The 27,415-nt window shown below is 40.6% G+C and overlaps 1 protein-coding gene across 1 annotated transcript; it reads left to right on the forward strand.

Moving 5' to 3' along the window:
- Positions 1–27,127, forward strand: LOC308439411 (cytochrome P450 3A9-like; the record flags this gene model as incomplete). Its single annotated transcript, XM_080941212.1, has 13 exons — positions 1–71; positions 1,854–1,947; positions 3,370–3,422; positions 3,997–4,096; positions 5,860–5,973; positions 6,194–6,282; positions 13,275–13,423; positions 15,522–15,649; positions 16,226–16,292; positions 19,283–19,443; positions 21,583–21,809; positions 25,454–25,616; positions 27,050–27,127. 13 exons carry the CDS (start codon positions 1–3, stop codon positions 27,125–27,127), a joined length of 1,494 nt encoding a protein of 497 aa, XP_080797338.1.
- Positions 27,128–27,415: the final 288 nt, after the last annotated feature.

Below are 27,415 nucleotides of genomic sequence, written 5' to 3' on the forward strand. Positions count from 1 at the left end.
ATGGACCTGATCCCAAACTTTTCCATAGAAACCTGGATGCTCCTGGCTACCATCCTGGTGCTCCTCTACCTGTGAGTAAACTGTCCAGGCTCCTCTCCTTAGCGATCAGGACTTGAGGGATGTTGATCAGACAATTCTTTACTTGTTTAGAAAGTCCAAAGAGAAAATGAAGGGGACATTGCTTGAGCATAGGATGTACAAAGTCTTAAGGTGTTGCTTCTGATCTTATGCAAGTCCCTCATAAGGGACAAATGTGCATTACTCTTCTACTAAACTCTACATTTTGTGGAAAGGGGGATTGTGGGTATTGTGGGGATGGGAGGAGCTTTAATGTTGTCTTCACCTCTGTTTTCTCTGATGTAGGAGACATAGAGTTTCTGCTCCATTTTCTCACCTCTAGAACCATTTATACAATGTCCTTAGTATATTATATCTATTCCAGTACTTTCCATGTTAGGATGCCTTCATAATGATATACAGGGGAAAAAAGGTTATCCTGAGTTCCAGGACAACAAATGTGACCACTATGGAGAACTCACTCTCCTGCCTTTGTGAATTTGCCTGTGTGTGTGTGTGTGTGTGTGTGTGTGTGTGTGTGTGTGTGTGTGTGAGTGTGTGAGTGTGTGTGTGTATGTGTGAGTGTGTGAGTGTGTGTGTGTGAGTGTGTGAGTGTGTGTGTGAGTGTGTGAGTGTGTGTGTGTGAGTGTGTGAGTGTGTGTGTGTGTGAGTGTGTGAGTGCGTGTGTGTGTACACCTTTGAATCCATGGATAGTAGATGCTCCCCCTCACCAAACACTCCACATCTAAATTTTGTCATCATTTTATATTAATAAAAGATAGATACACGTGGTAATGTGAAAATAGAAATCTCAAACATGGTTTTATTCTTTGAAGGTTTCATTTCATTCTATTTGACCCTAAAGTTTCTATGAGATAATATTGCAGCCTTCTTTCAGAAGGTTCAAGATAAAGGCAAATACTATTTGGGGTAAAATGGCTTCATTAGTTTACACATATCAGGGATGTAAGCCTAATATGTAAGAAAATACATAGGCTAGATTGTATGCGTGCTTTGAAATAAACTTGCTTAGCAGGTTTTTTTAATTAAACAGTTTTTCATGTTCATTAGGTCATGTGAATCTCTCAGAGTAGGTAGGTATGGAAGAGAATGAGTCAGTGACAACATAAATTCTAGACAGCTACACGTCGGGACAGCAGTTCTCAACCTGTGGGTCTTAACCCTTTCACAAGGGTAACATATCAAATATGTTATCCTGCATATCTAATATTTACATTATGGTTGATAACGTTAGCAAAATTAAAGTTCTAACGTCACAGTTAGGGGTCACCATAACATAATGAACTGTATTAAAGGGTTACAGCATTAGGAAGGGTGAGAAGCATGGAGTGATTGGTAGATAAGAAATATCCGTCTCTTCTCAGGGAAGAACTCTCAGATACACTTGTGGGTTGCGGGCCCCACTAAAGATCACTACACGGGCTGACTCAGTGGTATCCAATCAATTTCCTAAATGACATTACATTAAAGTATTCTAGAATCTCACATTAACAGTGACATCGTGAGACACTGGTAAATAATTTGCTCTGGGACTTACAGCCAAAATATTCATCTACTTTTTTAGCTAACCTTTGTGGGTTTAGAGACCCTCTCAGAGAATGTGAGGATAAAAATGAAGATCAAAAGTAATTGGTACAGTTGGAGTTTTTATTGTTACTTGTTGCTTACATGTCATCGTCCCTCCAACTTGAATATTAAAGTCCCTGCGTCTGTGCCTGGTAAGCCCACATAGCACACAGGGACAATCCCTAAGAGCTTAATCTCCCACTTTATAGGTATGGAACCTCCACACATGGAAATTTTAAAAAGTTGGGGATTTCTGGACCCAAACCACTGCCTTTCGTGGGAAATATTCTTGCATACCGAGATGTAAGTATTGCTTGAGCTCCTTCCTTATCAGTCTTGTTGCAGTTGCCAAAATAGGCTTAGTGCAAGTAGAAAGGGTAGATCTTGGCTTCTCAGATCTGGGGTTTTATTTTATCGTAGTGGTTGAGATTCTTCATTGAGAGCTATCAGGGCTGGAGCCTGAGGAAGAGTCCATAGAGAAATGCTGCTTTCTGCCTCTCTTAGGCTCTTTCTCATACAGCTCAGAAGACTAGGGCAGGACTTAAAAGGTTAATGGAAATGTTTAATTTGTGTCTCAGGGTTTTGTTGCTGTGAAGAGACATAATGATCATAACTCTTATAAGGGAAAATATTTAATTGAGGCTGTCTTACAGTCCAGAGGTTTAGTCTATTATTGTGATGATGAAAAGCATGCCAGCAGACACGGTGGCTAAGAGTTCTACACCTGGATCTGCAGGCAGCAGGAAGTGACTACCATATCGCATGGCTTGAGCATCTGAGACCTCAAAACCAGTGACCACTTCCTACAAGGCTACATATACTAGTGACATTCCCTATGGGCCTAGGAGGACATTTTTCTTTCAAACCTACACAACTTGCAATGTTTCATGTAGTTGGGGATCTCTCCTCTTTCTGTGCTCAGTGAAACACTTGATAAAAAGAGTTCTCTGTCATTATTTGCTTACCTGTTTTCTCACTCAGCAATGTACCCGAGACTCACACACACTCTAGATTAAAAGAGGTCCTGCGTTTTTTCCATCTCCCACTTCCTCTGGCATTCTAGGGAGAGCTTATGGGGTGAATAAAAAGGACTTTAAATATGGAGACGCACAATGATACCTGTCCTTAGGATTCTCCCTCATGTTCACTAAGCCCCTGTTTCCTCTTGTGCCTATGGAAAGAGTGACTCAGAGTCCTTGAGCATTGAGGGATGGCATGTGGGGAAGGTGAACACACTTCAGAGAAATGGTATTCACTGTTGTTTATAGACAAAGGCGGCCTTACTTGTACAACGCTGGGAGGAAACTCTTGAACAATGTCAAGGTTCTCATTTCAGGCATCTTCTACTCACTCATATACATAAGATTAAGAGATTCCTCGGATTGCCATTGATAGATAATATCATGAGTTAGTAAACTTGATTTGGAAAATTCAAATTATTTGTGCCCCAATTAGATTAGAGAAATCTACTTAAAATAGTAGTCAGAGAGCTCATCTGGTAAATTTGTCTGCTACCAGCTCTAACCACCTAAGTTTGATCCTTAGAACCTACTTGGTGGGAGGACAGAATTGACTACCAAATATGGTGCTCTATTCTACACACACACACACACACACACACACACACACACACACACACACACAGCACAACACACACAGCACAACACACACAGAGTAAATGTAAAAGTAATAATAATGTGTTTTCATTTCTTTTTTTTTTCCTAGGGATTTTGGGAGTTTGATAGACAATGCCATAAAAAATATGGGGAAATATGGGAGTAAGTATTCCGGAAACTTCCAGTGGTTTCCTTGACGTGATCGTGTATCTCAGATCCTGGAAGACAAATGTAGACAGTAGTCTCTTACAACGAAGGTATGGTTATAAGTATTTTAGAGGCTTTTACAACCACAGGTCTCACATGTCTCCCAGTATCACGGTTCACAGACTGAATTAGTCTGAGAAAGCTGTATATTTTGACTTTTCTCTTAGACTTAATGGTCCAAGAATGGATCACCTGATTTTTCTGCCCAGTGTCTGGCTATTCAATTCAATATTTGTGTACACAATACTCATATTTAACAAATGTTCCCATTTATTTCTAATTATGGTCTTTTTGTAGAATTCCTTTGTGTTCACCCCTCCCTGCATGAGCTTCATTATACTTCATTTCATGAGACTTCTTTGATATGGGGTCAAAATTCCTAACTTGAACTAGGAACTCATATAGTTGTGTATTGCACAGTTTGGATGATGAGTCTTGTAATATCTGAATCGCGATCTGGGTTCCTGGGCATGCCTCCAGCTACAAAATCTAGCTCGTTGGTTAAATCCTCTCTGCTTTCCCGATGCAGGTTTTATGAGGGCCGACAACCTATTTTGGCTATAATGGATCCAGATATACTAAAAACAGTGCTGGTGAAGGAATGTTATTCTACCTTCACAAACCGTCGGGTAAGCATTATTTTTTAAAATTATTTTAACATTTAGTCATGTGTTTATGCATTGGTAGGTGTTTGGGGTGTGTGTGTGTGTGTGTGTGTGTGTGTGTGTGTGTGTGTGTTAGATGCATACATGTGTTTGGATGTTCTTACTCAACACATGTAAGGAAGCCAGAGGAGGATGGCAGGTACCCTGTTCCTTTAAGATGGAATCTCTCACTGAACTTGGAGTTAAACTAGCAGCCAGAAGCCCCTGACATATTCCTGTCTCTGCCTGTCACACAACTGGGGTCACAGGCACACCTGGCCATGCCCAGCTTTTGGAGCTTGTGCTTGGGATTTGATCATACCCAGCAAGCACTTTAATCACTGAGCTATATCTTAATTGTCAGGTTTATGCACTGGCTTTCTATCCTGAAGTAATCATACCTTCATGTGAACTGGGCACAAAAGTATAAGAAATTTCCATTCGCCTTCTCCCATTTTATCCAAAGGTAACATCTGTAAACTTACTATGTGTCTATGACAGCTAATTAATAGATCCATACATATTCAGTTATCATCTATTTTATTTTCCCTTAATGTGTATGTATACATGTATAATGTCATACAAAATTAATACATGTATACCTATATCTAGTAACCAACAGCTAAGACCACATAACTGTTCCTTCAATATAGACAAGGCTTCCTCTTGCTAGTCTGATAAAGTAGCCATGTATAGTTTCTTCTTAATGGGAATCTATCTTTATTTATTCTCTTTATTGGCATATTTTAATTATGCAAAATAATGGGTTTTCTTAGACATTCCTCACTGTATATAATGTACTTTTTTCAATTTTTATTAAATTATTTTATTTGTTTACATTCCAAATGTTGCCCCACAACATGATCCCCCATTTCTGAGTTCTTCATTCCATCCCCCTCCCCTTTGACTCTGAGAGGCTGCTCCCTGACCTACCTACCCACCACACACACACACTCCCACCTCATCTTCCTTAGGATCCCCCTTCCCTGCAGCATCAAGTTTCTCCAGGATTAGGCACATCCGCTCCCAATGAGGCCAACCAAACAAGGCAGTCCTTTGCTACATCTGTTTTAGGTACCGTAGAAGAGCCCATGTGCGCTCTTTGGTTGGTGGCTTAGTCTCTACGAGCTCTGAGGTTGATACTGTTGTTCTTCCTATGGGGTTGCAATCCTCTTCAGCTCCTTCAGTCCTTCCCTTAACTCTTCCATAGGGGTCCCTACCTCAGTCCAACAATTGACTATAAGAATCTGCATCTGTCTCAGTCAGCTGCTGGCAAATACTCTCAGAGAACAGCCATGCTAGGCTCCTGTCTGAAAGCACAGTATGGCATAATTAATATTGTAAGGGTATGAACCCTGTGCATAGGCTAGATCCCAAGCTGAGCTGGTCATTGGATGGTCAGTCTTTACAAGGCCACCAGTTTAAATCAGTTCTTGTCTATTTGGCACAGAGCAAAAGGATGTGCCAAGTACTGTTGATGTCTAGTCCTCCTGAAACAATGGTTCTCCATTTCTGTGGAATGTCTATAGAGGAAGAAGGCTAGACAATAAAGTCCTAAAGCCACGTGCATTGGTTCTGTGCTTCTTCAAGCTTCCATAGAGTTAGACATTTGAGACAAATATTCATTGAATATATTACATTCACTAAACATACAGTCGTAAATATTTTTAAATAAATGACACACTTTTTTTACACTTTTAGAATTTCTAACTTGTATATGGCAACATCTCTTTGGCTTTGGATTCTAGAGCTTTGGTCCAGTGGGAATTTTGAGAAAAGCTATCACCTTATCTGAGAATGAAGAATGGAAGAGATTAAGAACACTGTTGTCTCCAACCTTCACCAGTGGGAAGCTCAAGGAGGTAATGAAGTAAAAAGCTTTTCTTTGGAGACATGAAGAATAGGTCTGGGGACAGAATGGAGGGTCACAGGCCTCTTCCAGTCAGTGTCCTCTGAGTTGAAACCTACTGACAATGGCTTCTTGGGCTAATGTGACTTCTTGATTCATCCTTGGGAAGGCTGTTTCCACTGAGAATTGAGTTCCCTCGTCTTCCTACAGATAATATTTTGTTTTGCATGTAGATGTTCCCCATCATTAACCAGTATGCAGATTTGTTGGTGAGAAATGTGAAACAGAAAGCAGAAAAAGGAAGTTCCATTACCATAAAAGAGTAAGTACCAGCACCTAGCACAGTTGTTGGGTTGCATTAGTTAATTTCCTATTGTTGTGACAAAATACTCCAACAAAACCAACTGAAGGAAAGGACTTTATTTTTGCTACATTTCCAAAAGGATGAAGTCCCTCATGGCAGGAAGACATGTTGGCAGGAACAGGAGGCTAGCTGTTCACACTGCATCTAACACTCAAGAAAGAGGAATCCCTGCCTATAAAGACTCAAGATCTAGCTGTAACAACCTACTTCCTCTAGAGAGGCTCCATCTCCTAAAACTCAGAACCTTCCCAAATAGTACCAGGGGCTCAGAACCAAGGTTTTAAACATATGAGCCTATGGGGGATATTTTATATTCAATTAACACCATAACTGCCTGCTGGGATTCTGAACTTCACAATGTTAAGTCACCTCAGGAAGGAAATAGAAGTGAGTTATTGCTGTTACAATTGATTACAGCAACTCGTGTGCTGAGACCAGAGGAAACTGGAGACTTTCCTAAAACAGTTTTATGACTGTAGTAGGCCATCGAAGAGAAGAGGAATCTCCGGGGGAAAAGTAGAGTAATGTCTTAGTTGGGCTTTATGACTCTGAAGAGACACCATGACCATGGTAACTCTTTTTTTATTTATTTTTAGTTGAAAGACTTTATTTTGAAAAACAAAGATAAATGTACATATTTTAAGAATTTTTGTATAAAATTATATGAATACATTTTTTCAGTACTTCATTTTTTAAAGGTTTGATAGTGTGCATTAAAATCTTACAGGTTACAATGAGAATAAAGTACATGTAAAACAAGATGTAACCTGGAAATAGTCAAAGATTTCTTGTTGTGTAAAGATTAAGCATAATGATTGTACTTTTTTGGCCTTTGCTTTTCTTGAACATCATATAGTCTGTGAGTTGTTTCTGGGGTGTTCAGAGCTTTCTAGGGTTAGTATACAATTATCACTGAATGCATATTATGTCTGTTCTTTTGTGACTGGGTTGCCTACACAGGATGATATTTTCTAGATGCATCCATTTTGTTAAGAATTTCATAAAGTCATTGTTTCTGATGGCTGAGTAGTACTCCATTGTGTAAATATACCACAATTTGTGTATCCATTCATCTACTAAAGGACATCTGGGTTCTTTCCAGCTTCTGGCTATTATAAATAGAACTGCTATGAACATTCTGGTGCATGTGTCTTTGTTGTATGTTGGAGCTTCTCTGGGGTATATGCCCAGAAGTAGAATGACTGGGTCTTGAGGTAGTACTATGTCCAGTTTTCTAAGGAATCACCAGACGAATTTTCAGAGTGGTTGTACCAGTTTACAACCCCACCAACAGTGGAGAAGTGTTCCTCTTTCTCCGCATCCTCACCAGAATCTGCTGTCATCAGAATTTTGATCTTAGCCATTCTGACCGGTGTGAGGTAGAATCTCAGGGTTGTTTTGATTTGCATTTCTCTGATGGCTAATGATGTTGAGCACTTCCTTAGATGCTTATCCCCCATTCGACATTCCTCAACTGAGAATATTTTGTTTATCCCTGTACCACATTTTTAATAGGGTTGTTTGATTCTCTGGTGTCTAACTTTTTGAGTTCTTTGCATACCTTGAATATTAGGCCACTATCTGATGTGGGGTTGGTAAAAATATTTTCGCAATCTGTGGGATGCCATTTTGTTTTCTTCACAGTGTCCTTAGCCTTACAGAAACTTTGCAATCTCATTAAGTCCCATTTTTCAATCTCTGACCTTAGAGCAAGAGCCATTGGTGTTCTGTTCAGAAAATCTTGTCCTGTGCCTATGTGTGCTAAGGTTTTCCCTACTTTCTCTTCTAATGATTTCAGTGTACCTGGTTTAATGTGGAGATCTTTGATCCACTTTCACTTGAGCTTTGTACAAGGAGATAAGAAAGGGTCTATTTTCATTCTTCTACATGCTGAGTGCCAGTTGGACCAACACCATTTGTTGAAGAGGCTGTCCTTTTTTCATGAAATATTTACAGCTCCTTTGTCAAAAATCAAGTGACCATATATGAGAGGGCTCATTTCTGGATCTTCTATTCTATTCCATTGATCCATGTGCCTATCTCTGTACCAGTACCATGCAGTTTTTAGCACAATTACCTTGTAATATAGCTTGAGGTCAGGGATAATGATTCCCACAGATGTTTTCTTGTTGTTGAGGATGGATTTTTCTATTCTAGGTCTTTTGTTATTCCAGATGAAATTGCACATGCTCTTTCCAACTCTATAAAGAATTGGGTTGGAATTTTGATGGGGATTGCATTGAATCAGTAGATTGCTTTTGGTAAAATGGCCATTTTTAAATGTTGATCCTTCCAATCCATGAGCATGAGAAATCTTTCCATTTTCTGAGATCTTCCTCTATTTCCTTCTTTAGAGATTTGAAGTTCTTGTCATACAGGTCCTTCACTTGCTTACTTAGAGACACACCAAGAAATTTCATATTGTTTGTGATTATTGTGAAGGGTACCTTTTTCCTAATTTCCTTCTCCACATGTTTGTCCTTTAAATAGAGGAAGGCTACTTATTGGTTTGAGTTAATTTTATATCCAGCCACTCTGCTTAACTTGTTTATCAGCTGTAGAAGTTCTCAAGTGGAATATTTGGGGTCACTTAAGTACACTATCATGTCATCTGCAAACAGTGGTGTTTTTACTTCTTCCTTTCCGATTTGTATCCCTTTGATTTCCTTTTGCTGTCTAATTGCTCCTGCCAGGACTTCCAGTACTATGTTGAATAGACAGAAGGAGAGTGGACAGCCTTGTCTAGTCCCTGATTTTAGTAGGATTGCTTCAAGTTTCTCACCTTAAGTTTGATGTTCGCTGTTGGTTTGCTGTATATTGCTTTTATTATGTTTAGGTATGGGCCTTGAATTCCTGTTCTTTCCAAGACTTTTAACATGAAGGGATGTTGAATTTTGTCAAATGCTTTCTCAGCATCTAGTGAGATGACCATATGGTTTTTATTCTTTGAGTTTGTTTATATGGTGGATTACATTGATGGATTTCGGTATATTCAACCATCCCTGCATCCCAGAGATGAAGCCTACTTGATCATGGTGAATGATCATTTTGATGTGTTCTTGGATTCAGTTTGCAAGGATTTTGTTGAGCATTTTTGCATCAATGTTCATAAGGGAGATTGGTCTAAAGTTATCTTTTCTTGTAGGGTCTTTGTGTGGTTTAGGAACGAGGGTTATTGTGGCCTCAAAAAATGAGTTAGGTCGTGTCCCATCTGATTCTATCTTGTGGAATAGTTTTGAGAGTATTGGTATTAGGTCGTCAATAAATGTCTGATAGAATTCTGAACTGAATCCATCTGGACCTGGGCTTTTTTGGTTGGGAGGCTTTTGATGACTGTTTCTATTTCTTTAGGTGTTATGGGATTATTTAGATGGTTTACCTGGTCCTGGTTTAACTTTAGGATCTTGTATCTGTCTAGGAATTCATCCATTTCCTCCAGATTTTCCAACTTTGTTGAGTATAGGTTTTAGTAGTAGGATCTGATGATTTCTTGAATTTTCTCAGTTTCAGTTGTTATGTCTCCACTTTCCTATCTGATTTTGTTAATTTGGATACTCTCTCTTTGCCCTCTAGTTAGTCTGGCTAAGGATTTATCAATCTTGTTAATTTTCTCAAAGAACCAGCACTTGGTTTTGTTGATGCTTTCAATGGTTTTTTTGGTTTCTATTTGGTCAATTTCTGGTCTGAGTTTGATTATTTCTTGCCGTCTACTCCTCTTGGGTGTATCTGCTTCCTTTTATTCTAGAGCTTTCAGCTGTGCTGTCAAGTTGCTAGTGTTTGCTCTCTTCAGATTCTTTTTGGAAGCACTCAGTGTTGTGAGTTTTCCTCTCAGTACTACTTTCATTGCATCTCATAGGTTTGGTATGTTGTGTTTTCGTTTTCATTAAATTCTAGAAAATCCTTAATTTCTTCTTTGATCTTGCTATCGTTTTATAGAGCATTGTTTAGTTTCCATGTGTATATGGACTTTTTGTTGTCTTTGTTGTTATTAAAGATCATCAGCCTTAGACCATGGAGATCTGATAGGATGCATAGGAGTATTTCAAACTTCTTATATCTATTGAGGCTCGTTTTGTGACTGGTTATATGGTCAATTTTGGAGAAGGTGCTGTGAGGTGCTGAGAAGGTGTATTCTTTTGTTTTAGGATATGTTCTATAGATGTCTATCAATTCCAATTGGTTCATAACCTCTGCTAGTTTTACAGTGTCCTTGTTCAGTTTCTGTTTCTATGATCTGTCCATTGATGAGAGTGGGGTGTTGAGGTGTCCCACTGTTATTGTGTGGGGTGCAATGTATTTTTTGTGCTTTAGTAGGGTTTCTTTTATGAATATGGGTACTCTTGTATTTGGAGCATATATATTAAGGATTGAGAGTTTCCTCCTGACAAATTTTCCTTGTAATGAGTAAAAAGTGTCCTTCCTTATCTTTTTTGATAACTTCTGGTTGAAAATCTTCTTTATTCAATATTAGAATGGCGACTCCAGCTTCCTTCTTGGGGCCATTTGCTTGGAAGTTTTTTCCCAACCTTTTACTCTGAGGTAGTTTCTGTCTTTGTCGCTGAGATGAGTTTTCTGTATGCTGCAAAATGCTGGGTTCTGTTTATATATCCAGTCTGATATCCTATATCTTTTTACTGGGGAATTGAGTCCATTTATGTGAACATATATTAAGGAATAGTGGTTGCTGTTTCCTGCTATTTTTGCTTTTAGAGGTAGAATTGTACTTGTGTGTCTTTCTTCTTTTAGTTTTCTTGCTTAGGTATTTTCTTGTTTTTACTAGGATATAGTTTCCCTTCTTGTATTGGGTTTTTCACCTATAATTCATTGTAGTGCTGGGTTTGTGGTCAAATATTGTGTATATTTAGTTTTGTCCTGAAATATCTTGGTCTCTCCATCTATAGTGATTGAGAGTTTTGCTGGGTATAGCAGCTTGTGCCGACACTTGTGTTCTCTTAGGGTCTGCTTGATGTCTGTCCAGGATCTTCTAGCTTTCATAGTCTCTTTTGAGAAGTCGGATGTGATTCTGATTGGTCTGCCTTTATACGTGACATGACCTTTTTCCATTACTGCTTTTAGTGTTCTTTCTTTGCTTTGGGCACTTGGAGTTTTGCCTATTATATGTTGGGAGGAGTTTCTTTTCTGCTCCAATCTATTTGGAGTTCTGTAGGCTTGTTTTATGCTCATGGTCATCTCATTCTTAAGGGTAGGGAAGTTTTCTTCTATGATTTTGTTGAAGATATTTACTGTGCTTCTTAGTTGATATTCTTCGACCTCTTCTATTCCTATTATCCTTAGGTTTGGTCTTCTCATTGTTTCCTGGATCTCCTGGACATTTTGGGTTAGGAACTTGTTGGCTCTTGCATCTTCTCTGACTGTTTTGTCAATATTTTCAACATTGTCTTCAACCCCCAAGATTCTCTCTTCTATCTCTTGTAGTCTGTTGGAGATGCTTGCATCTGTGACTCCCGATTTCTTTTTTATGTTTTCTACCTCCAGGATTGTCTCTTTTAGTGTATTTTTTTTATTGTTTCCATTTACATTTTAAATTCTTTTTTCAATTCCTTCATCTCTTTGGTTCTGTTTTCCTCTAGTTATTTGATTTCTTTGAGTATTTTTCTTGTTTCCTCTTTAAAAGCTTCTATTTCCTTATGCTTTTCCTCCCGTTCTTGTTTAAGGATCTCTATCATTATCTTGAGGTATGACATTGGGTCTGAGTCTTCTTTTTCTGGAGTGTTTGGCATTCCACTGTTTGCTGTGATGGGAGAGCTGGGTTCTGGTGTTGCCAGGTTGTCTTGGTTTCCCTGAGGTACATTCTTTCGCTTTCCTTTTACTACCTTGTCTGTGATTATACATGGTCTTGTTGTCAGTGATTGGTTCCCGTCTCTCCCATGTACCTGGCCTGTGTCCCTCGATCTCCACTTTTCCCAGTGGCAGATGGCCTGAGCATTTGTTCTGCACGCAAGGGCCCTCCAGGTGGAAACCGTGTCCCTATAGCAGAGTTTCTGCTCCCCTGAACCAATGGGGGGGCTTTCCAGGCGCTCGACCCAGACCTCTCTGCGCCCCAGAATATCAGTACCTTGAGAATGGCATGTGATCTAGGGAATTAGTAACAGTCCTTGGCTGTTATACTGAAGATAAATAAGCTTTGAGCACAAGTACCAGTGATACACAATTACCTGATACAATATTCTCTTTCTTAGTCTGCTAGGCACAGAGAAGCACTCCACCTGGTCCTGGTGAGGCATGGCACCTCCACATCCTTGTCATCCACATCTCACTCATAACGAAGCAGTTCGACTGGTTATAGGAATCACTTTTTCTGTGAATCCATGTCTCTTGGTATCTATTCTTATCCCATAACTATTTCTGTGATAACATATACTAGATTTCAAACAAAACTTATGAGGAAAAGGGTTCATAATATCTCACAGTTCCAGGTTCCAGTCAATCATTACAGGGAAGTTAAGGTGAGAACTTGAAGATCCTAATCATGTCCACAGTCAAGAGCAGAGCTAAATAAATGCATACACACTTGAGCTCAATTTTAGTTTTCTATTCTCATGCAGTCAAGGACCCAAGCCAAGGCAAAGGTGCTGCTCAAAGTTCACTGACTCTTTTCACATTAATTACGACATACCTCACAGACATGCCTACATGCTAGCTTGTTGCAACCACTCACTGAGAATATCTTCCCAAATGATTGTAGACTGTGTCAAGTTGACAACTGAAAGTAACCTCCATAGTGTTCCTGTCACAACCCAGCAGGAGGGCAGTGTCAACACTGTCAAATGATAAAATACACATGAAAATGTGTGATGGAGGTTTAGATTGACCACGGCACGGGTTCTGACAGTGTCTGTCCTTCCTTGGATTGTGAATTTGCTCCCATTTGATGCATTATGTTAGAAGAAGTAAGAGGTGTAGATGTTAACTTCTATCTCTCTCCTCAGCATCTTTGGGGCCTACAGCATGGATGTGATCACAGGCACATCATTTGGAGTAAACGTCGATTCCCTCAACAACCCGCAGCATCCCTTTGTACAAAAAGTGAAGAAACTCTTAAAATTTAATTTCTTGGATCCGTTCTTCCTCTCACTGGGTGAGTGAACTAACATTTTGTTATTGATGAATTCTTCCATTTTCTTTTCCAACAGTTTTATACATTTTACAATGGATTTTAATCATTTTCTTTCTCCCATTCCTCTGTCTCATCCTTCTGCTCTCCTACTGGTACTTACGTTTTTGTGAACTTTATTTAATATATATGACCCACTTCAATGAGCTCATGGTTTTCAGTGATTTTAAAGATATCCACGGTCCTCAATGTTGTCAGCTATGGAATCTTCTTGTCAACTCAGCAGCTTCCAACTTCCTACCTTCTGCATACTTGAGCAACCAGCAGTCTAGTTTCTGATTTCCTATAAATGTATAATTTGTCACCTCTTATATCTAGTTTCCTAACTGTTATGTTTTTTAAAGTCCTTTATAGGCTGGAGGAATGGGTCAGGCATTAAAGTTTTTATATGCTAAAGGGTGTGGGGAGGCACAGGTTCAGCACATGTATGTTCTTTGGTTGGTTGTTCAGTCTCTGAGAGTTCCAAAAGTCCTGGTTACTTGGTACTATTTGTCTTCCTGTGGAGTTCCTATCCCCTTCAGGACCTGCAATCATTTCTCTTATTCTTCCATAAGAGTCCCAAGCTCCATCCAATGTTTGGATCTGGGTGTCTACACCTGTCTGAGTCAGATGCTGTGTGAAGCCTCTCAGAGGAAGGCCATGCTAGAAGCATAACAGAGTACCATTAATAGTGTCAGAGACTGGTACTTTCCCATGGGATTAGTCTCACCTTGAGCCAGTTATTAGTTGGCCATTTCCTCAGCTTCTTCTCCAATCCCCATCCTTGCTTTTATGGTAGACAGGGATGGTAGACAGATAAATTATGGGTAAAAAGTTTTGTGGGTGGGTTGGTGTTTCTATCACTCCATTGAGGTCCCTACCTGGCTACAGAAGATGGTATCTTCATATACCTCAGTGCTGTGAGTCACAGATAAGATCACCCCAACTGACTCTTGGGCACCTCCTGTATCCCATGTTTCTGTCTCATCCTGGAGATGCCCCCCACCTCCCAACACCTGTCAGTTGCAAATTTCCATTCATTCTCATGGCCAACTGGCCATCTCTCCTGCCCCTGTCCTTTCTCACACCTGATCTTAAACTGTCCCATCCTCCCATTCCCTCTTCCTCTCTGTTCCTTCCTTCCATCTGCATCTAATAACTATTTTATCCCCCCTTCTAATGAAATTCAAGCATCCCTATTTGTGCCTTCTTCTTTAGGACTGTGGAGTGTAGCGTAGGTAGCCTATGTTTTATGGCTAATATCCACTTATCGGTGAGTACACACCATGCATGCCCTTTTGGAATGGGGTTACTTCCCTCAGGATGATATTCTCAAGTTTCTCCTATATAGCTGCAAAATTCATGATGTCTTTATTTTTAATAGCTAAATAGTATCTCATTGTGTAGGTATACCACATTTTCTTTATCTGTTCTTCAGTCGAGGGACATCTAGATTGTTTCCAGTTTGTGGATATTATTAATAAAGCTACTATGAACATAGCTGAACTAGTGTCTTATGGGAGAATGGAACATCTGGTCCAGGAGTGGTATAGCTGGGTCTTGAGGTAGACATATTTTCACCTTGTTTGATACCGGTGTTCACTGGCTTAGAATTTCACCAAGTAGGCTGGGTTGCATGGCCATAAAGCTTCTAGGAAATAACTGTTTCCATCTCTCATGATGCCATTGCTGAGTTACAGCACTTGGCTTTTACCTTGAATTTTGGGAACTGACCTCAGATTCTCACATTTGCAAGGCAAGCACATTACCCACTGAGCCATCTCTCCACCCCTAGAAGCTCTTTCTTGAACACTATCAACTGCAGCCCTTGACAGATGCTTAATTCAGTCTAACATGTAAAAGGTGACAGCAGGCAGGTGACACTGACATCACTGATATGTTGGTGACAATCACTGACTTGCCCTTTTCCAGTCAGTGGACTGGAACCTGAGTGATGTCACAGAGGGAATACATCTTGGTTGACATCCTAATGACTTTTGTTGTTCTGAGTGTCAGAATAAATGTAATCATTCCAGGTAGAATTTTGTATTTTTATCATCATTTCTTTTTTTTTCTCCTCTAGTACTCTTTCCATTCCTTACCCCAGTTTATGAAGCACTTGAGATAACTGTGTTTCCAAAAGATGTTATGAGGTTTTTTAAAACTTCTGTAGAACGAATGAAAGAGAACCGCATGCAAGAAAAAGTAAAGGTAATAGCCGGTCACACAAAGGTATTCATTTATGGACAGTGCTAATGTGAATGTGAGTATGCATTTGTTCCATATAACATTTTAAAAACAAACAAGGTTAAGAACATGGAAATTTTTTATATCTTGAAAAGAAATTAAGCATTGGGAATAGCCAATAAGAAATAAGCCAAGAAGAAAGTATTTTTAAAATAAATTATACATATTTATGACTGACATGACATGAAATAAATGCTTTTGAGATAAGAACCTCACATGCCAAAAAAATTCTCACATACAATTTGTGATGATGTAAATTAGTTTGGAGGATTTTGGAAAACATTATGGACGTATTTCAACTCAGGACCATATGCATATTTGATAAACATATCATCTTTGAATAGTGGTCCAAGTTGTCATTGGTATATCACTAAACCCTATCCTAGAATTGCATATTGGGAAGAGAGTTTATGGCTTTAATGTTGGATCAGGAGATCCCAATGTTGCAACCTTTATTAATGGCTTATTTCTTCAACAATTAAGGGCTGTGGTCTTAGTTCATACAACTGACTTTGCACCTTCCAAAAACTTTTCTTTCAGCAAAGAATAGATTTTCTTCAACTGATGATAAATTCCCAGAGTTCTGGAGACAAAGATTCTCACCAAGGTAAGCAAAGATGGGTCATATTACTAAAGTACAACCACACAGACAGATAATTTGTTCTGGAAATATTCAAAAGGCTTTCCATGTAGATTAACAAGGCTACAAATTACAGAATAACTTTTTGAATATTATATATACAGCCAGAGAAAATTTCTAGACACACAGTATTGTTATTGCTTTCGAAGCCTGGAGGGCAGTCATAGCATATAACTCAGGCCTGGAAGTTGTCGTTGGTCGCTGGATCATGTACCACGGAACAAATCTCATCCTCATCTAGCTCCTCTGAGTCAGAAGCTGTGCCTGGAGATTTGCATCTAGACATCCAGTGAGCAGGAACAGCCCCACAGTGGTGATGATCCCTGGAAACAAAGAGTGCTAGTCTACCCAGCCTTTGATTTACAAAGAAGCTTTGACTTCCTGTCTAGTTGATAAGAAATGTGTAGTGGAAGCCTTGGTACTAAACACATATTCCATTCCTTTTAAGTTTTTCCCATACTGATTTTCCCATCATGGATGGCTTTTGAGGAAACTATTGCTGCAATAGTTGAAGAGTAATGGGTTTCTAATTCCACCAGGGCCTGTGCAGCAAGAGTCCCTTCATAAAGGAGAGACAGATGCCTGTCGTTTTGTTTTCTTTTTTTGTTTTTTCCCTTTCTTCCCACTTCCATTTCTTTGTATCTTCTTTCCTCACTCCCTTCTTTCTCTCACCCTTCAACTTCTCCCATGTGTTTCTTTCTCTCTTTAGAAATATATGACCTGCTCCAACCTTGTAAATTCAGAAAAGAAAGAATAAACCCCAGTGGAAAATGAAGATTGGAAGAGTTTACAGAGCTTTGGTTTGTACCTACATAAGCACACATTAGTCCTGTTCCTTTACCCTTATAATTTATTTTGACATGCAGATTCAATTACATTTGTCTGGTGTAAAAGACATTTCATTTGAACCCCTAACTCCTTTACTAAGCCAATGGAATGTTGATTTATTAGAACTAAGCAGGTTTACGTCTCTACTTAGCTATCACACCAGAGAGCGGGTTTCTGAGGTTTTGCCTTCATACTCTACCTTCATGTATTGGGTTTTCTCTTTTTGCTGGGAGAAGATACATGACAATCAGAAACCTAAAGGAAGGAGGGTTTGGTTTGACCTGTGGTTCCAGTTAATGATTCATTCATTTTTGGAGACTTGACAACACATGGAACTAGGCATGGTCACAGAAACTTCAGAGAGTGGCTAGAAAGTGTGGCCAAGCTACCAAACCTCAAAGTCCCATCCCGGTGTACCACTTCCTCCAAGGAGGGTACAACCTTCACAAGCATTACCACCATCTGGGGACCAAGTGTTCAGACAGATGAAACTGTCTTGATATTCAACCCACTACAATAACACAACAAAGTTCATGCTCACTAAGACAAAGAATCCGATTGGCCATCTTCCACCAAGAACAGCACAGATATCACGGCCAACAAACAAAAGCTCTGTAAACCCTTCCAACATTCATTTTCTACTGTGGTTTATTCTTTCAGTTTTGAATTTACAAGGTTGGAGCAGGTCATATATTTCTAAAGGTCTCACGCTACCCACTACTCAACCACCCACTCACTCACTACTCAGTGCTTAACTGAGCTGAGCTTCTGTGCAGATTAAAACCCAGGAGTGTGGTCCACATGAAGAATAGCTGGGGGAGCAGAATATTAAGAAAGATGACATTCAGCCATGATTGAATAGCATTGCTAACTTTATTCTATGGACACGTGTTTTTGTGTGTTCCATGCTCAATGTTTGTTCCTTCTACTGACATTTTCTTTCTTCTGCGACATTAATGTATTTACTAGGATAAGACCAAACACCACCCCATAGCTTATTTGACAAAATTAATATTTGGCATCATTCATTTGGGAAGACTAATAATCCTTGCTAATCAATTGAAACTGTTCAAAAATATATCACACCACATAAAAGTTGTTATTTCGATATGAGAAATGTAAGTTTGTTTTGAGACTCTGTATTTCAACTTCACTGATGCTATGAGTCCACAGATGGTGATTTAAGGTGTATATACCTCACAGTGCTCTCACGCCTTTATAGTGAATGCTCACCCAAAGTGGTTCCACCTATATTTTACCAAGAATGATTTAACTTTTCCTAGGGTAGGATATTATTTCTTATTTTATTTATAAAATTAGGCTTCAAGGGGCTGGATAGGTGTCTCCATGGTTGACAACAGTTACTCCATAGGCATAAGACCTTCAGTTTGAATTCCCCCAGCACCCACATAAAAAAACAAGCATAGTTGGACATCACTGTAAACCCAGCATTTAAGAGTAGAGATAGGAGAATCCTAAAGATTTTTGCCAAGCCAGGATAGCTGAAAGGGCAAGATTCCAGGTCAGTAAAAAGACCCTATTGCAAAGAAATAATGCAGAGAAAAACATACAAAATCACAGTGGCATGGAAGTGTGAACATTGACCAGTTATGTATCTGAACAGTCAGCTCTGCTGATGTCTGCAAGACATCCTGCCCTCACCCCCACACCATGTATCAGATAAATACACCACACATGCACATCACGCTGGCACACATACTACATTCACACACACATACACCACATATACCACAATCATATACACACTCTCATATAACCATACATGTACCACTCATACAATCATACATACACATACACACAAACACACACATACTGAATATCCCATACATACACAAACACACACATGATTTAGATAGGCTGCTCCTAAAACATAATCTTGGTGCAATGTGGCTCAACAGGTAAAGACACTTGCTGCCAAACCCAAGACCTGAGTTTAAACTCCAAGGCTCAGATAGTAGGAGAAAAAAAGAACTCACACTTGCAAGATTTCCTCTGTCTTCTAAACACAAAACTGACTTCTACCTTTGGCATGCTAGGGTCTTCATACACATCTATCCATCCATCAATGTACAAATAAATGAAACAAAATGTACTTCCTTTCCCTTCAGGTTTATCCGACGTGGAGATTGTGGCTCAGTCCATCTTCTTTATTTTTGCTGGCTACGAGACCACCAGCAGTGCTCTTTCCTTTGCTTTGTATTTGCTGGCCACTCACCCTGATATCCAGAAGAAACTGCAGGATGAAATTGATGCAGCTCTGCCCAACAAGGTGAGGGGTGGGATCTAGGGAGGGAGGAAGGGAAGGGGAGGAGCATTGGCACAAAGGACTACTTAACACACACAGTGAGAAAATTTCAACATTATAGGTTCCTTCACCATCTTTATTTAAGAAGGTTATGAAAAGACAAACTAATGAGAAACAGGCATCAGGTGCTGTTTTTAGTAAAACAACATCTTTGTAGACAAACATTGAGATAGATTTTTTTTTCTATTATCTGTCGCCAGAAACTACCAGGAAACATCCACCAGCCACAGTGGCATGGGTTAGTCACATGTCTGGACAGTCGAATCAGTTTATGTCATTGCCTTGCTGTTGGCTGAGTGAGACTGGCCTTGGCTAGGCTGGGAAACCCCACACATTTATCTCTACTAATAGGTGACCCCTGACCCATACTCTTAACTCCATGTTATGTTTTGTCCAAAAATCCCATAAAGTATTAGTCATTTTGGTCTTTAGAACTCTGCTCAAACTGGGAAGCTAAAAGTGTGAGGTTGCCTGATCTATGGGGTGCTCTATCTGTCTTATCATTTTCTTCAGGATTCACAGGCAAACCAGGAACAAACAACCAGCAGGCTGGATCAGCAAAGAGAACGGGACTGGGTTCTCATTGGAACTTTTACCAGGGCTGAAACTGAGCATTCTGCTACTAATGACTTATATATGTCTTTGTCATGTTTAGTACAAAAGAGACTACAACACCTCCTCAACTCACTTCATTTTTATTTTGATGTACAACCATGTTGCGTACTTTTACTTAATTTTAAATGTTTCTAATTGAAATTACAGCACTTTCTTCCATGTTTCCCCTCTAGCCTTTGCCTCAAACCTCTCCCCTCACTCTCAAATTAGTAACTCCTTTTGATTATTCTTGTTTTGTAAATATATGTGTATGTTTGTGTGTATATGTATTTACACACACACACACACACACACACACACACACAACATGATGAGTCTATTTTTGTTGTTTGAGTATATGTATTTTCAAGGCTGACCACTCTACAATAGACAAACAATAAGAAGTCTCATCCTTGAGAGAGGCTAATTCTTCCTCTGACAGCAGTCACTCTCCACCTGAAGTTCTTTGTCTAGGAGCAGGACCAAGTGAAACTATCTCCTTCCACGTTAGCACATCCATTAATATCACCACTGTTCTGGTCTTGTTTATGTGTCCATTTCTAAGATAGACTATTTCACTTCAGATTTCCACCTCTTCTTCCCCATGTTCCCTAAACTGTAAATTCAGAAACTATAATTTAAATATATCTATTAGTGCCGAGTTCCAAATGATCCATTGATCTTGTGTCCAGCCACAGTTTTCTGTGATGGTCTCTATTTGATGTAAAGAGGAGTTTTCTTGATAAACAATAGTAGCTGTTTTTTAAATAGCCTAAATCTTTCTAAATATTATATATAATAAAAAGAATGATCATGCAAGATATACTAAGTAAGATCCTAAAACAGATCCTATAAAAGACAAGGATTTGCTTAAAGGCGGGAAAGTTAAGGCCTTGGCTGCACTTTCGGGGGAGGGAGGCTGAGTTCCATTTCTGACACCCACATCCGGAGGCTCACACCTGTAGCTACAGTTCTAGAGGCTCTGACACTCTCTTCTGTCCCCCTCCCCAAAGCACATGCACTCTCATGAACAAATCTCTGTACAGACAGATACCGATAAATAAAAATAAGGTTTTTTTAAAGTGGAGATTTGTTCTCATCTACATTTTATAGACTTTCATATACATGTGTAGCTTCTTTGTGGAAAGTAACAATAACTGTGGCATATTGTTGGGTAATTGTCATTATCTATTAATAGTGCTTATTGATGTGAGAAAAAAGTAGGACATAATATTGTTGAGGGTGCAAGGCTGTAGGTCTGAAATTATCCTAAATAATTGCTTCTCAATAGGATATTGAACAGGTTGAAGGATGAGTTAATAAAATGCTGTGTAAATGCTAAGTGTCTTTGTCAATAGGATTTATGCTGTGGTACTCCAAACATAATGCCACAGTAGTACTCCATAGATGAAAATTAATTAATTAATGAAACTCTGTCCCTCCCCCTCTCCACCTCTCCCTCCTACTCTCTTCCCCTCTCTTCCTCCCTCTTCCTCCCCACCCCTCCAGGCACCTGTCACCTATGATACCCTAGTACAGATGGAGTACCTGGACATGGTGGTGAATGAAACTCTCAGATTATATCCAGTTGGTGGAAGACTCGAGAGGATCTGTAAGACAGACGTTGAAATCAATGGGCTGTTCATTCCCAAAGGGACTGTGGTGATGGTACCAACCTTTGCTCTTCACAAAGACCCAAAGTGCTGGCCAGACCCTGAGAAGTTTTGCCCTCAAAGGTAAAATGATGTGGGGAAAAAGAAATAACCCCGAGCCCAGACTAGTCCAAGCATGATGTGTTGTGTCTTGGTACTGGATTAATGTTAGTAGCAAAAACAGTCTGTCTGTCTGTCTGCCTGCCTGCCTGCCTGCCTGCCTGCTTACCTGCTTGTCGTCTATGTAACCTTTTAGGAAAGCATAGGACCTGCCATAACTTCCTTTGCACTGTCTTTTTTATGTAATGTGATCTGCATTCATCTTCGGGTTTTCTTGCCATTCCCATTAGCGGCCCTCAGACCTTTAAAGAGCATTTGAGTCTCTCACTTCACGGGAGTTTGCCTCCTGGGTATTCTATTGTGGTACTGTTTGCTGTGTACTTGGAGGCCTTCCTCCTATATGGTTAGAGCAACCCTGCTGAGATCAGAGGAGCCCATGGGTCTCACATTCTTGTCACTAGCTGTCATCCTAGCCAGCTCTTGTCTATGCCGCCTGCTTGTCTAGAAGCCTTCATACATGGCTCAAATTTGAAGCTAAGGTCAGGCTTCTGTCTGAGTCTTAAGAGAATGGAATTTAGCACTGTGGCTAAGCAAGTGAGATGACCTATGATCTAGACGTGACTGAGCCCTAACTGTGTACTTTCTGCTGTCAGAGTCCATGTCGTAGTGGTTGTGGCATGCCTATTGCCACTCTAATATTTACCGAGGAACTCAGTTGACACTGATCCATTCCAGATGACCTCTGTGTTCCCTGCAGTCTCAGCAGTTCCACCTCCTGCAGCATTGTGACTATAAAAGCACAAACCACCAATTATATTTATGTTGGATTTCATTAAAGTTAAACAGATATTACATGCCTACTTTAAATGAAGGACTACTCCAAACACTGATAAAAACTAAATATCAATTTATGTCTAATATAAAGAATGTTTGACAAATATACACAAGTAATTAATCTATACACATTATTAATATATACTATAAATTGAACTCTATGTGCCCAGCAATCACTCACCCATGTGAGCTGTTCCACATACACACCTTCCCACCTTCCACATTCTCTCCCTCTCTCTCTCTCTCTCTCTCTCTCTCTCTCTCTCTCTCTCAACTAACCATGTGGGGTATGTGTGTGTGTGTGTGTGTGTGTGTGTGTGTGTGTGTGTGTATAAGACACACATTTGTGCATAACATACCATCCATAAATATTTCACAATTTTCTTCAAAACTAAAAAATACTAGGTTAAAATATATAACCATATTTACAATTATCACCCTCAAATAATTATTCTTCTCTTAAATATTTAAATAGAATCATATTCCATTAAAATGTGTCTACTCCTCTAGAATTTTATACCCAAGGAAACATAAAAAGCAAAACTTGGATAATGACATTATAAAGTGGAGTGGCATTGTATATTTTATTAAAATATTTGACTTAAATACTCAATAAGAAGGGAAAAGAAGTAGGAAAAACCAAAATGAAGAGAAAAGAGCAGAAGCAGAATTAAACAAAGAAGAAAGGATGGAGAATAAGGAGAAAGAAAGGAGAGAAGGGAGAAGGGAAAGAAGAAATGGAGTAGGGAGAATGAAGAGAGGGAGTCTGGGAGAAAGAGAGAAAATATATGAGAAAAAAAGACAGCAAATGTAGTTGAAAGGAAAGGAATAATTGAGAGGAGAGGAGAGAATCCTAGAGTGAAAGGGAAGAAACTTCCAATAATTTTAGGTATTATATCCTTTGAGCCCACTGAACAAGTAAACAATAAGAGTGGTGACTGATACCAGGACTCGCTTTCCTTTCATTGGTCTTGTTTCTTATGTGCCAGAATACTAACACATCACTATGCTAAATGCACTTCTCTTATTTAAAAGTGAACTTTCTTAAACCAGGTGTGGTGGCCCATTCCTTTAATCCCAACACTTGGGAGTCAAGAGCAGAAAGATCTCTGGGAGTTTGAGGCGAGCTTGTTCTACACAGAGAGTGTCAGACCAGCCAAGGCTACATACTAAGCAGCCAGCCAGCCAGCCAGGCAGGCAGGCAGGCAGGCAGGCAGGCAGGCAGGCAGGCAGCAGACAGGCAGGCAGGCAGGCAGGCAGCAGGCAGGCAGGCAGGCAGGCAGGCAGGCAGGCAGGCAGCAGGCAGGCAGGCAGGCAGGCAGGCAGGCAGGCAGCAGGCAGGCAGGCAGGCAGGCAGGCAGCAGGCAGGCAGGCAGGCAGGCAGCAGACAGGCAGGCAGGCAGCAGACAGGCAGGCAGGCAGACAGGCAGGCAGGCAGGCAGGCAGCAGGCAGGCAGGCAGGCAGGCAGGCAGCAGGCAGGCAGGCAGGCAGGCAGGCAGGCAGGCAGGCAGGCAGCAGGCAGGCAGGCAGGCAGGCAGGCAGGCAGGCAGGCAGGCAGCAGGCAGGCAGGCAGGCAGGCAGGCAGCAGGCAGGCAGGCAGGCAGGCAGCAGACAGGCAGGCAGGCAGCAGACAGGCAGGCAGGCAGACAGGCAGGCAGGCAGGCAGGCAGCAGGCAGGCAGGCAGGCAGGCAGGCAGCAGGCAGGCAGGCAGGCAGGCAGCAGGCAGGCAGGCAGGCAGGCAGGCAGACAGACAGACAGGCAACAAGTATTTTGAACAGCATTCTTGATACAGCTAAAAGCTTCTCCATGGTAAAGAGGAAAAGAGAGGCCTGTAGTCTACAACTACTGTAGTATATCACACACCTCCAAGAGGGGCTGGACAGACTGTAGTGGCCAGAAGGTTGGAAAATGCACTATGAAATGTCCTTCTGGACAAGGCATGGTCATTTCCATCATAACCACAAAGCGTTTGTGACAACCTGTAATAGACTTGCGCACATTAAAAACATGAGTCGTGAAAGTAGGAGATGACTACTTTGGAAGAATGGATCAAAAGAAATGGGATCACAGTGTGTTGTACACAACTAAAACCAAAGCAAAGCAAAGGAAAACAAAAACTGCTGGAAAGCCCCAGAAAGACTTCTTTTATACTTTAAGCATTTTTATTCACTTTGCATCCCCATCACTGCACCCCTTCCTGTCCCCCCTACACAGTCTTTCCTTCTTCCCCCAACCCCTTCTCCTCTGATGGGGAGAAGGCCATCCCTTGGGTATCTCCTCACCCTGACACATCAACTCTCTTCAGGGATAGGCCCATCCCCTCCCACTAAGGCCAGACAAGACAGTGCAGTTAGGGAAACAGATTCCACAGGCAGGCAACAGCTTTAAGGATGGTCCCTACTCCAGTTGTTGTGGGGCCCACATGAAGACCAGGGTGCACATCTGTTACATATGTGCAGACAGGCCTATGTCCAGCCTGTATATGGTCTTTGGTTAGTGATTCTGCCTTTGAGAGCCCCAAGGTTCCAGGTTAGTTGACTCTGTTGGTCTTCCTGTGGAGTTCCTATCTCTTTTAGGGCCCTCAATTATCCTTGCAGCTCTTTCATAAGACTCCCCAAACTATGTCCAATGTTTGGCTGTGGGTCTCTGCATCTGTTTTAGTCAGCTGCTGGGTGGAGCCTCTCAGGGGACAGATGCTCCAGACAGATTCAATAAGCAACCCAAGCAAGCATCTTTTCCACTACTTCTTGTGGGTAACCAAGATATCAAACAAGTGGCTGCTGTAAGGATTGTGCTACATTAACATGCCTTCATCTACTCCTGTGGGACCAGGTTCAGCAAGAAGAATCAGGACAGCATCAATCCTTACACATACCTGCCCTTTGGGAACGGACCCAGGAACTGCATTGGCATGAGGTTCGCTCTCATGAACATGAAAGTTGCTCTTGTCAGAGTCCTGCAGAACTTCTCCTTCCAACCTTGTAAGGAAACTCAGGTCAGTGTGATGTCCCAATAAGTTACATGTAGTTTGTTTTTTTTTTTTTTTGAGGCACAAATACATTCCTTTATTTAGATAAGCCCTGTCACCCATGACTAAATTTGTTTCCATAGTCTTGTGGAAATTAGCTTGTTGCTACCTTCAGAAACTGTGCCCGGGAAACAATACTCATTGAACTGGGTCAGGTTCACTTAGATACTTGGCACGCTCAGCTGCTCACTGTCTTCCCCATCTCTAGCAAGACACGCAGCCATTAAATTGTCCCCACTTCTCTTCATGAGCCACACTTAAGGAGCAAAAACATTGTCTCTGTATCCTTGGGATTAAAGTTCATGATCAGCCTGGCGTGATAGTATATCCGCTCGCCAACACTGAAGAGGTTGAAGCAGGAGGCCTGTCAGTTTGATCGCAGTCTGAAGGACAAAGGGAGATTCACTGGAAACTCAGTTTGTGCATCTAAAACGAGAGCAACTAGTTATCGTGATGTTTAGAACAGCTGGCTGGCACAACCACACACCTGCACTTGGTTATAGTGATGCCCGTATCAACTCACCTCCCTCCACTTCTTGCATAAATTCTTTGGACATATTAAGATTGTCTCAGACTTCTGAAGGTCCTATATAATAAAGTCATGTTCTCTCTGTACACAACTCTTTCAATTATTTTTGCCCAGCAATAACCATTCATAGGGCAAATAAAAATGGACATTGGCCCTCAAAGACTACCCAGTGGAATGTCGACAAGTGGCCTGAATGCCATAGGCAAGCTGTGAGTTCCCCATTACTCTGCCTTCCCGAGAGCAATCACTGGGGTGAGGAAAGGGCCTTATCCAGTCTTCAGTCTGGGCATTTTGTTTAGTACAGATGTCATTTGGTCATACAGAATGTCCAGCAGTGTTATTAAACATGTGATCCAGTCATTTCTTCCAATGAATGTACAAATTGTCTAAGAATTCAGATTCAATCTTGCTGTCCTTATGTTTCTTAGCCTAAGCCTCTCTCTCTCTCAGCCTTTGGAAAGACATATTTTGGCATTTTAATTGGGGGCATCTATATGCAAAGAACTGTATGCTTGCTTGCTTTTTCACTTATTTTATGAGCCAAGGAACTTCTTTTGTGACATCTGTTGAGGGTTAAGTTCTTCAGGTTAAGAGCTGTAACTTTTGCTTTTAAAAATGGTATAACAGTTTCCTAAATTTAGTGGCTGGAGAGTGGTTCCTTCAAGAAAATGTCTGTGTTGTAAGCATGAAGGTCTGGGGTTCATCATTAGAGCACAAAGTCTCATACAGTAGGATGGCTTCTATGACATCTGTGGGAGAAGTTTCCATGTGCTTATATGGCATGCTCGTCCTTAACGACATCCTTCCTTGCTTCTGTGCTTGGTGACACTTTACTGTTTGGCCCTCACTGTGCTTTGTGTAACTGTTGCAGATTCCTCTAAAACTAAGAAAGAAAGGATTCTTTCAACCAGACAAGCCCATCATTCTAAGGGCTGTATCAAGAGATTGAACCATAGGCGGAGCCTGGCATTATGCCTACTGTAACTCCATGTCTCGTGGCACCGGAAGCCAGCTTCTCTGTGAAGAAAATGCAGAAATGAAGATGGGATTGATTCGCTTCGTGTTTGGGGGACTCTGGGCCTTCATCAAGCTGCTCACCAGCTCTAGCCACCAAAGTTCAGCAATCACAATCACATGCTTCTCAAAATAGACAAAAGCCAGAGTATTTTGTGTACATGTTCTTATTTCTCTTTGTTTTGCTTTTGATTTGTTTGGATTGAGTTTTCTGGTTCATTGT

The sequence above is a fragment of the Micromys minutus genome (genome assembly GCF_963924665.1).
Source record: "Micromys minutus genome assembly, chromosome: 29".
Lineage (NCBI taxonomy): Eukaryota > Metazoa > Chordata > Mammalia > Rodentia > Muridae > Micromys > Micromys minutus.